The 11,528-nt window shown below is 42.9% G+C and overlaps 1 protein-coding gene across 2 annotated transcripts; it reads left to right on the top strand.

Moving 5' to 3' along the window:
* The first annotated feature begins 3,836 nt into the window (after positions 1–3,836).
* Positions 3,837–9,964, top strand: ampd2b (adenosine monophosphate deaminase 2b). 2 transcript variants are annotated; one of them, XM_071543554.1, is made up of 17 exons: positions 3,837–3,881; positions 3,993–4,123; positions 4,208–4,276; positions 4,376–4,478; positions 4,702–4,891; positions 5,316–5,457; positions 5,615–5,704; positions 5,836–5,965; positions 6,085–6,279; positions 6,443–6,574; positions 6,699–6,862; positions 6,950–7,076; positions 7,186–7,349; positions 7,847–7,967; positions 8,253–8,426; positions 8,892–9,002; positions 9,498–9,964. In XM_071543554.1, the coding sequence occupies exons 1-17, from the start codon at positions 3,852–3,854 to the stop codon at positions 9,711–9,713; spliced, it is 2,289 nt and encodes a 762-aa protein (XP_071399655.1). In that variant the 5' UTR covers positions 3,837–3,851; the 3' UTR covers positions 9,714–9,964. The 2 variants fall into 2 exon arrangements, with proteins under 2 accessions (XP_071399655.1, XP_071399654.1); XM_071543553.1 differs by having other exon boundaries at positions 4,702–4,895; positions 5,293–5,457.
* Positions 9,965–11,528: the final 1,564 nt, after the last annotated feature.

Below are 11,528 nucleotides of genomic sequence, written 5' to 3'. Positions count from 1 at the left end.
CCAGCGGCTGTGGGATCTGAGTGGAAGGGGGAAAGAGAGAGTTGTTTTCGAGGGTAGTGAGCATCAAACCTTACATTTTTTAATATGTTTTTTTCTTTATGGAGACAGTAAGAAGGCTGAGAGGAAGGAAGTTTCTGTAAGGACATCGGCCTGCAGAGGTAGAAAGACTGATGGCCCCAACCACAACGCCGTCTCTAGGCACAGAAAGACTTTGGTTACACTTCTTGAGAGGTGTCAGCTGTTTGATGCAGAGCCAGTGTGAGATGCTGGAGGTGTAAGCATCCTTTAGTGGAGCCCATGGAGTCGGCTATTAGATCCTGCTGCATTCTCCGTGCCGTGCCTGTGTGTGTGTGTGTGTGTGTGTGTGCGTGTGTGTGTGTCTTCAGGACAAGCTGAGTCCCAGCTGTATTCGCTGCCTATACACTGTAGTCAGCAGCCAGGTTGTAAAAGTGATTATGCCGCGCTCTGTGTCAGTAACATCGTGTCATGAAGGACAGGAGCGAAAGGGGCAGAGATTTTATGTCAGCTCCAGCAGTGACCCTGTCCCTGTGTTTATGATCTATAGACCTATTAGTTGTGGAAGCCAAATTGCTCTGCACAAAATATTCTGGCAATGAAACCACTTATTAGCTAAAGTACAGCATGTGGTGATTGTCTCCATTCTCCCAGTATTCCCTCTCTTAGCAGCATTGATACATCTGGGAGCTGTGAGTACATATGGCTTTTGCTGTGAGACAGTCTCATTGGCATTTCTTCTGGGCTTTATACTAATTCTGCATAGTCAATGGAAACAGGTGCACAGTGGCTGATGATGCATGGTGTGCCTTATGGTAGAAATGGAGAGAGAAAGAGAAAGAGAGAGCGAGAGAGAGGGAGGAAAGAAAAGAGGGGGAGTGTCTCGTCATTTAGGCATAATCATCCATATGCCGGAATTGTATTCTAATTCTCCAACTGTACGTCTATCACCCATCTGTTCTGTTCTGTTCTGTTCTCTGCTTATTGTTGTTGAAGCAAAAGCCAGGTAACAATAGACTGAATTGACTGTCTCTGAGATGAGCTACAATCAACAACAGCAACAATCCACCCAGTTAGACTACATGTATGTTACAGTAACTCCATCAGTTATATGTATATTAAAGTAAAGTCCTCTGGGACATTGGATCGGTGTGGGAACTGTCATATGCGATTATGACAAGTTAGTTGCGAAAGGCAAGAAAAAAAAGAAGCAGTACAGTGGATGAAGTTGATTCCACAGGATGTTTCTTGACCTCTGACCTCTGCCCTCTGGGTTTTGGATGACTTTCCACTTGTTCTCTCATCCCTGAGGGCCTTTTACACCACACTGCCCGGTTTGAAGAGGATGGAGTGAGACTGGAGTGAGAATACTCCTCGCTCTGTATTGCTGCTGAAATATGCATGCAGTGGAAGTCACTCGGCAAGATGATACCGTTTGACCTCATTTGAGGCTCAGTGACAGCACAATATTGAATGATGAGCTATGGAAAGGTGTTTGTTGCATTTGCAGATTGTGTTTGAGGTCTATTGATTCAAGTGTTTGTTTTTATTACAGATTTGAAATCTCCAATTAGCTGCCCAGTAAGCATCTGGTGCCATCCACGCAGCTTAGAATCCATTTGGCTGTACTCATCTCATATCACAGCATCATACCGCTTCCCTAGTGTTCCTATTAGATCAGTAATAGCTTCAACCAACTATCTTATGTGTATGTCCATTGTCCAAGTGAAACATGTGTGACTTTAATTTCTGAGTGGTGTACTTTCCAACTGTGGGGGATGAGTGGTTATGCAACCATAGATGCAACCGATCCAAATATAGCAGCCATTAGGGGATTAGCTCCGGGCCCGGTAGGCTTTGCTAGGCTTGGCTTAGTATGGCCCAGCCTGGATGTCTTTGCCGCTGGTCGCATCCTGCCCTCCACCACTACACCAGTGTCCACTGATATCAGGACAAACTGATATGCCCCCACCTGACAGCACTGATAGCATCTCAGCTGACCGTTGGATGACAGTGGTTCACATTACACAGACAGACGTGCCCCTTCCTATCACTAGCAGAGCCACTGGTGTCTATGGCTTGACTCTGGTGGACTTTGTGGCTGGGGTTTGAGGACATAGTTTAGCTGTTGGATAACAATAGTGTCACGGCAGCTCTCCTCGTTTCATTGGCTCAGGCTTGTTTGGATATAGGGAGGTCATTTAGAGTGGAGGAGCTTGAATATTCAGTCCATAAAAGGTCAAGTGCTGCTAAAATGTGCATGCTTAAAGATGAATGTACTGTAGAGCTATGTTTTCCCTCAGCGTTCTCTGTAGTATTATGGTATGCGGAGATGCTTGTTGTCAGCCCTCATTGTATGTTTTGACTTTGCTCCCTTTTGGCGCAGGGAAACTTGTTGAGCGTGTTGAGTGGGAAGTGTTGATTGGGCAGTGTTAGGCAGAAGGTGATAAGCACGTGGTGTGTCGTGGTTTGGCCACTGATTATACCATCACCTCTCCTCTCTTCATAGCTGTCTCTCTCTCTTTCTCTCTGTCTCTCTGCCTCACCGCAGAAGTCTTGTTTTACCTTTAATGAGGCGTTCTGTCTCTTCCTAATCGACCCGGCTAATTGGTCTCTCCTGGTCTCCTTTGCCGTCCCCATAGAGGAAACTCAGACACCCTGCATTAGATAAGACTCTTAATTACGCTAAACACATTTAGATGAGGCACAATAGTAGATACACAACACATGGTTTTATTTCCACACCGCAGGTAACATACACCCTCTCTGAACTTTGCGTGTGTGTGTGTGTATGGTATATAAACACTAGTGGGAAGCAAGCCCACAGACATTCTAGCACACAGAAGATGAAATATTCAGCAGGATGATGAATATTTCAGTGGCAGGTGCGTAGTTTCGAGGGAAAGATTAATATCGTGGCATACAGACCGCTAAATATACTCCCAGGGTAACAGAGAGATGAAGACGTTCTCTCTCCCTGCTGTTTTCTGTGTTTGGCTGACGAATGCCTGACCTCTCTGTGTTCCTGTTACCTTTAACAGCCTCCTCTCCTAGCGTCCACTCACAGTGTTTTTCAAAGACCGTACTCTGTTTTTCCCTCCTCTCCTTTCCATGAGAACTGGGATTGTGTAAAACTTGAGTCCCCCAGCGGCAACAATGGAGGGTATTAGCCGGTGTATGTGCTGATTTGCTCTCCACCTGAATGGTCCATTGTGTCTTGAGGCACAAACAGCCGCTGAGCTCAGACCTCCACTGTTGTGTAAAGGCCTACTGACGTCTGACTGAGAGAGGAACAACAAGCATCTACAGACTCTGTTTTGGCCAGTGTGGAGTGGTTATATGTTGGAAGAATGAGGAATCCTAAGGGACAAATGCACTTATTGAGCCATAGTTGATTGAGCTTGTTTTGCTGATTCATATTTCTGTCTAGCACTCTCTGTCCATGATTCCTCCATTCGCTCCACTGCTGGGTAAAATGAAAAGACATTTCCTATTTTTGTCAATGTTGATAAGCTCGTTTACAGTTAATAGGGCACATCCATAGCAAACAAAAAACTAACAAAACTATTTATCATCTTGTACAAATTGGAAAGTGTCACTGGAGGACGCTGAGACTGTTCTTTGTTGTCCAAAACACATAAAAAATAAGGTTCAGATGATTCAATACTTATGAAGGTGATCATTTTCTCCTTCTCTCTTTGCCTTTCTTTCCTTCCCTTCTTGCCTTCCCCCAATCTCTAGTTGATCTCCGTGGTGCCCGCCACCTCCTCACTTCCCAGCATTCCTTGCCTGGGATCCCCGTGGCCCTGAAACAATCCATTGACCTGCGCACATCCATGGACGGGAAGTACAAGGAGATTGCTGAGGTCAGTGCTCAACTATTGTGCTCTTAACTGAATAAGCAGATTTTTTTCAGTTGTAGCAAAATTTACAGACATTTCTAATATGGTATATACTGTATGTGTGTTTGTGTATAGGAGCTGTTCTCACGCAGCCTGGCAGAGAGTGAGATGCGCAGCGCCCCCTATGAATTTCCTGAGGACAGCCCCATCGAACAGCTGGAAGAGAGACGGCAGCGCCTGGAGCGCCAGATCAGTCAGGATGTAAAGTGAGGAGAGAGGAAGGGAAGGAGGGAGTTAATTTACACATGAACCCATTTGACTAAAGAATAACTCTACCTGTCTGTTCTCAGGTTTGAACCTGACATTCTCCTACGAGCCAAACAGGAGTTCATGAAAACAGACAGCGCTACAGACCTCGAGTGAGTGCTGCCACTGGCTATAGGCAATATTGATCTCTTAAAACTTTAATCTTGAACTACCAGTATAGAAAAGTTATTTGTTTATTGATCTATGATCAGATACATGAAAGAGCAGAACCAAGCTCCTGAGCTGCAGGAGAGGGAACCGATTCCTGAGAAAGAGTACCAGCGAGTCACCATCTCTGGAGAGGAGCAATGTGGGGTAAGTCAGAGTACTACAGTAGTAATACAAGTAGAAGTAACAGAAGTGCAAGCAGAAGTATTTCTGAGGTGTAATACAAGTAGAAGTGCTTCATTTAGATTTTCTGTTCTGGTGTTCCTCATCGTAAAATAATGCCTCCTTCCTGAGAAAAAAAAAGCCCTCTTATTGTTTCTTTCCTTCAATCTCTTATTTTCTCTTTCCATTCGATCATCCCTCTTGCAAGGTTCCCTTCACAGATCTGCTGGACGCTGCCAAGTGTGTGGTGAAGGCTCTCTTCATAAGAGAGAAGTACATGGGTCTGTCACTGCAGAGCTTCTGCAGGACCACAGCCCGCTACCTGCAGGAGCTGAGCGACAGACCGCTGGACATAGGAGTCTATGAGGAGGAGATCCCAGAGACCACAGTCACTGCTAGTATGTACACACACACACGCACACACGTGCAGACACACACACACACACACACACACACACACACACACTACACGCCTACACTAGGACCTCACATACTGCACACTAGGAAACAATTATTTAAGCATGCCTGATCAACAAATACAGTTTCTGATTATTATATTCCAACTCTGCTTACTCAAAATAGATGAGTAATCTATCATTAATATGGCCTCAAGTCATGCCCAGTGTCATGTGCGGCACTGTCACATTAAGACATAGAGGGGCACACCCACTGCTTTCACAACCCATCTGTTATACACCCTTGAACAGCCTGTCACAACGCGCAGGCTGTGGAAATTAGACTCGTTGGACATGTTTAGCTTGCATGTAACACTCCCACCTTGTTCAAAGCCATCACACAGTATGACATTCTGTCTCCTCTCAGATGCCACAGTGCACCCACCTGTTTCTGAAACACACCCCTATGAGTCCCAGGACCCTGCCAGCATGCCCCCCGACATGGGTTATGGCTGCAAGATGGTGAACGGTGTCGTGCATGTGTACACTACAAGGAACATAATGGATAAGTGAGATGAAGTGCTTTATAAAACTTTATAATGAATCACTTGGTGCATGCATGCTTTATCTAGGCCTTGATGTGGTCAGATGCTTGAGCCGCTCAGTTCACACTTTTTTTGTTTGTTACCCAAGAGTCTTATGCTTAACTGTTAATGTTGCTATCAGGAGCACAGAGCTGGACCTGCCCTATCCAGACTTGCAGGAATACATCGTTGACATGAACGTCATGATGGCCCTCATTATCAACGGACCAGTGTAAGTTCCCTGACTGTTATCGAAGACAGAACAATTGTGTATACAGTGCATTTTAGATTTTGCATTTGACAGGTTTTTTTTAGAATCTTGTAGAAAGGACCCAGTATTTGTTTTCTTCCCCATTGCCACAGAAAGTCCTTCTGCTACCGCCGCCTGCAGTACCTCAGCTCCAAGTTCCAGATGCACATTCTGCTCAATGAGATGAAAGAGCTGGCAGCACAGAAGAAAGTCCCACATCGAGACTTTTACAATATCCGTAAGGTGAACTCAAGAACTGTTTCTACTGAGCCTAATAAGAACAAAGTTGGGTCTTTTGTAAGCCAGAACCAGAATCCCAAATATATCAAATTGCTTTCATATCTGTCTGCATGGTTTTACAGGTCGACACACATATCCATGCTTCATCCTGTATGAATCAGAAGCACCTTCTGCGCTTTATCAAAAGAGCCATGAAGAAGTATCCTACAGAGATTGTTCATGTGGAAAGGGGCAAAGGTCAGACACTCATGGAAGTGTTTGAGAGCATGAACCTCACAGCCTTTGACCTGAGTGTGGACACCCTGGACATGCACGCAGTGAGTAACGCCCATGAAGAATTGATGAAGGGCTGATCAGTTTACAAGAGTTAAAACTTAACTGCCCTGTTGAAATGACAGGTAGTGATTCGACTTGACAGGAGCATCAGTAAGTGAGAGATTGAGTGACTCGCAGTGACAACTGTTCCAAATTTATTTGCAGGACCGCAACACTTTTCACCGCTTTGACAAGTTCAATGCCAAGTACAACCCCATTGGCGAGTCGATCCTGAGAGAGATCTTCATCAAAACTGACAACCATGTTGAGGGGACATACTTTGGTCACATTATCAAGGTGTTTGCTGAATGCATAATGCTTCACTTGCACTTTAACACTTTGACACTGACATTAATGCCTGCATAATGAGTATGTGAGGGATTTGCGCCCTCTACTGACTGTGTCGGTCCCTGCTTTTCAGGAGGTTATGGCTGACCTGGAGGAGAGCAAGTACCAGAATGTGGAGCTCAGGCTGTCTATCTATGGGCGCTGTAGAGATGAGTGGGACAAGCTGGCCAAGTGGGCGGTCAAACACCGGGTCTACTCAGACAACGTGCGCTGGCTTGTACAAGTGCCACGACTCTTGTGAGCAACCCTCATTTTACCGTAAACAGTATCAACTGCTCATCATTTTATATGACTTCTTGATATATATGTATTCTCTCTTCAAAGTGACGTCTACCACACAAAGAAACAGCTGTCCAACTTCCAACAGATGCTGGAGAATATCTTCATGCCTCTGTTTGAGGTGACAGTCAACCCAGGCAGCCATCCAGAGCTGCACCTCTTCCTTCAGCATGTACGAACTCTTTGTGTTATGGGATACTGTATTTGATCATTTACTGTTTGAAGCATGAACCCAACACTCAGAGAGTTTTTATAAAGCTGTTATTGTTTCCCTCATTCAGGTAGTGGGTTTTGACAGTGTGGATGATGAGTCAAAACCAGAGCACCACATCTTCAACCTGGACAGCCCTCTGCCTGTCAACTGGACAGAGGAGGACAACCCGCCCTACTCCTACTACCTCTACTATATGTATGTTAACATGACGGTGCTGAATCACCTGCGCAGGTACGCCACCGCACCTCAGTTGCTCCCATAATGACCTTTTGATACCTCCAATCATTGACTTGAAACCTTTGGTGATTCCACCTAAATACAGTAATACAGGCAGGATTTGCAAGAAAAGTAAAACACTGTATCTTTTATTGACCATGAATGAAGTACTGATTTTGTGCGCTCTTCTAAGCTTACGCATCCAAATTAAGTTTATATTAGAGTATTGCTAGAGGTTCCAGAGCAGAAAATGCACCATTATCCTCTGAAAATGATTCTTTGCATTGTCATTGTCACCCTTTGTGTATTTGAAACTTTACATTTGGTGTGAAATATTAAGCTTAGAGTTGGGGTTTCATTTCTGCCTTTGAGGCACAGCAAAGGATGTGCGCTAACTCAGACTATACTTTACCTGGCCGTTGCAGTAACACATTTCAAAGCTGAAATTCAGCATTATCTCCCTTAATGTTCTTGAAGTCACCCTCTAGTATCTCTGCGGCTAATAATTCCAGGCAGCGGGGGTTTCACACACTTGTACTACGTCCTCACTGCGGCGAGGCGGGACCAATCCATCACCTGGTGTCTGGTTTCATGCTGTCAGAGAACATTTCCCATGGGCTACTGCTCAGGAAGGTATGACCTCAATATCACAACAGCTGCTTCATCTCACACACAAAGGAGAACTTATCTCTCTGTGATATTGTGCTGAAACAAAGCATTCGAGAGTTCATTTAGATCTTATTTCTTAGTTTTGTTCAAAGGGATTGTTCTTTAGGAACATTGTGTTTCTACCTCACTTTCAAATGCTTCATAGAAAAAAGGGCCATAGAAAAAAAAGGGTATCAATGTAGTTTTTTTTACCTGTTTATTGCAACACACTGCACTTTTCTAATGCTACATCTCCCTCCTCGTGTCCAGGCTCCCGTGCTGCAGTATCTGTACTACCTGGCCCAGATTGGCATCGCCATGTCCCCCCTCAGTAACAACAGCCTGTTCCTCAGCTACCATCGCAACCCGCTCCCAGAGTACCTGTCCCGAGGCCTCATGGTCTCTCTGTCCACAGATGATCCCCTGCAGTTCCACTTCACCAAGGTGGGTGCATTCAGTTGGAGAAAATAAGGATCATGTACACTACCAGTCAAAAGTTTGGACACACCTGAATGAATGTTCTATGTTTTTCATTGTCTTAAAGCCATTTTGATCTAAAGGCGTTTGCTTAAATACTTGACATTTGTTTCTTAGACAAATATAAATAGTGAAGTTGATGCCTATGTATGAATTTCTTTCCAAAGCCTTTGCCTTTCCATCAAGGCAAAGGGTGGCTACTTTAAATAATCTAAAATATAAGATAGTTTTGATTTCTTTAACACTTTTTGGTCACTGCATCCATTTGTATACTTCATAGTTTTGATGTCTTTACTATTATTCTAAAATGTGGAAACTAGTAAAAATAAAGAAAAATGTGATGTGTCCAAACTTTTGACTGGTAGTGTATGTAAAGAAAAAAAAAATTTGTGAGTGTAAAATATTTATTTTCATGTTGATGCTTCTTTGCAGGAGCCACTGATGGAAGAGTACAGCATTGCAGCCCAGGTGTGGAAGCTGAGCTCCTGCGACATGTGTGAGCTGGCCAGGAACAGTGTGCTGATGAGTGGATTCTCTCATAAGGTATCACTTAACTTGGATTCTGAAGACTTGGGACTAGACTTTGACTTGTACTTTGATAACTTGAAAAGGTTTCTAAAGTCTTGACAAAGATCTTGTGTTTGTTGAAATGACTTGGATTGGAAGTGATGAGATTTGATCCACCAGACAACTGAATTTAAATTCTGTTTTCTGCTCTTACCAAGTTTTTATCCTACTAAAATGATACTGCATTGAAAAGTCCTAGATATTTAGTTTTCTTTTAGATATATAATTGATACTGAACTCTTGATTTGTTCTGACTGATGACATGGACTTTACTTGACTTGGTAATCAACATTTAGACTTGGGACTTGACTTGAGACTTGTGCCTCAAGACTTGAGACTGACTTGGGACTCGAGCAAAGTTGGTCACACCTCTGATATCTGCCTGCAGTTATACCTACACCCAACCATCCTCCTGAATCTATTGTTCTGCAGACAATTTAATTTTTCACACTGACCCTTCTTCTCGATCAGGTAAAGAGCTACTGGCTCGGCCCGCACTTCATCAAGGAGGGTCAGGAGAGCAATGACATCAGGCGTACCAACGTCCCTGACATCCGCGTGGCGTATCGTTACGAGACCATGTGTGAGGAGCTGAATTTAATCACCCAGGCCATCCGCACAGATGAGCTGGAGACCATCGAGGAAGAAGGCAGCCTGTGTATGGGAGCTGTGCAGGGAGAGAAGTGAAAGTTCGCTGCACAGCACAACACAGGCAAAATTCATATGATATCCCCTATTTTCACACTGGGACTTTGTACGGATTTGCAAACATATCTCACCTTTGAAAAGAAAAACTTTGTTACAAAAAGAGACTATGAGAGTCACTAGTGTGGCAATATAAGAGAGGACCTACAATCTGTGTACCCAAGGTGTTTACTTTCTTTTATTTGTTTGATTTATTCTTTGTTACATTGATCTTGTCATGGTGATTTCATTATGTCTGTTGATGTATTTATTTGAAAGTGATTATATTCATGGTGTATGGCCACATTCTGTCAGTGTTTCTGTACAAAGTTTGGCATGTATTTCCTATGGCCAGTCATGAGCAATACCATATTCATTCAGCTCTCATCCACATAACATTCTAATAAATATGATACACTGGACATCACACTGACCGATCCATTGATGAGAGAGGATAATCAGAAACATGTCCCAGAAATTTGTAGCATAACGAACCTCCAACCCTCTAATCAAAATTAGTTGGTCTTGTAATGCAAATACTCTAAAAGAATCAAAGCTACATTTGTTTTCAATATAGACACAAATCATGACATCTCATGCATTTATCACAAACAAAACAACCAAACATAAATTAAAAACGACAAAGACAAATACAAAGTAACTAAAGCAGAGAAGAATCAAAGAAGAATCAAATCTAGATCCAGTTAAAAACATCACGCACATTTTTGCCTGTAAGGTTGACAAGAACTTCTACTGTACTGAACCACAGGACAATAGGCCTACCTCATACTGTATGGCTGGTAGAAAAGTCATGTCTCATACCATATCTACTACTTCATTATTCTTGCTACTGGTAACAGTATTAATACCATACTTCCCACAGCTGCTCCTTGTGTGTATCTATATTCTTGCTATTTTTCCACACTCTTTACAGTGTTCCAATAGGGAAGCATGAAGGCACTTTTCTGTGTGTTTATTTCTGGTGTAACACTGCCACTCTGGTAACGTCTGGCTCAGACTCATTAGTAGTGTCTGATTATAGTAACTCTCATCTTGTGACATGGTTTCTTTAGACACTCTGAAATGTCTGTCTAACATCACATCTGATCTAGATCTAGTACCATGAGCTTTACTCATAGATACAGTTTTAAATGTATGGCTGTCATCAGATACGTTTTTGTAGTACAGTGAATAATGCATGGTCAATTCCTCCACATTTCATTCCATAAACAAGTTCAACCAGTGCCAAATCCCTAAATGAACACCACAGTTTGTTTTTGAACAGTTAGTGACCTAATGATTTTAACTGGCATACTGACAGCTGAAGGTCAACTAACTTACCAAACATTTTTTTTACTTTCCTGCAAACTCATGCATTTGGTTTGGGTCCTGATTATCAGTATACTTGTTGCTTTTCAAAAAGCATTGTGTCTTCCCGCAGATTTTTATGTGCCGTTTGTGATATATTATTTAATGACATAATTGTGTGTAAGAAAAATAAATGTCTTGTTCACCTTGCAACGTTTGCCACTGTCCACTGTTTCCAGGTATCTGTAAATGTGTTAAATCAAAAAGTCATTGTTCATGGATCTGTCTGCCTAGATAGGAACTCTTGTTTGAAACAATAGTCTCCAGAATCTGAGAGTTTTAGGTTACAAAACAGACAGACAACATTTGACAAAGCACAAGACAGACATACAGGCAAAGACAGAAAGTGAGAGAGAGAGATTCCAAATTAGAGTGATTAGTATTTAGACAAATAAACTCTACATTAAGGACTTATTTGAAGTTCCACAATTAAATAAATTACAAGGGACA

This window comes from Centroberyx affinis, unplaced genomic scaffold (assembly GCF_046629955.1).
Source record: "Centroberyx affinis isolate AG114_WGS23_722 - 3 ecotype Tasmania unplaced genomic scaffold, CSIRO-AGI_Caff_v1 ptg004352l_1, whole genome shotgun sequence".
Classification (NCBI taxonomy): Eukaryota; Metazoa; Chordata; class Actinopteri; order Beryciformes; family Berycidae; genus Centroberyx; species Centroberyx affinis.
This window is presented reverse-complemented; position numbering and strand designations above follow the sequence as displayed.

Bases quoted from the DNA above. Each gene is read 5' to 3' on its own strand.
- ampd2b (XM_071543553.1), top strand. From the start codon at position 3,852: ATGGACGGGAAGTACAAGGAGATTGCTGAG. The intron at 7,077-7,185 runs GTACGAACTCTT...TCCCTCATTCAG, and splicing joins TGCACCTCTTCCTTCAGCAT to GTAGTGGGTTTTGACAGTGT. The intron at 7,350-7,846 runs GTACGCCACCGC...TAATAATTCCAG, and splicing joins GTGCTGAATCACCTGCGCAG to GCAGCGGGGGTTTCACACAC.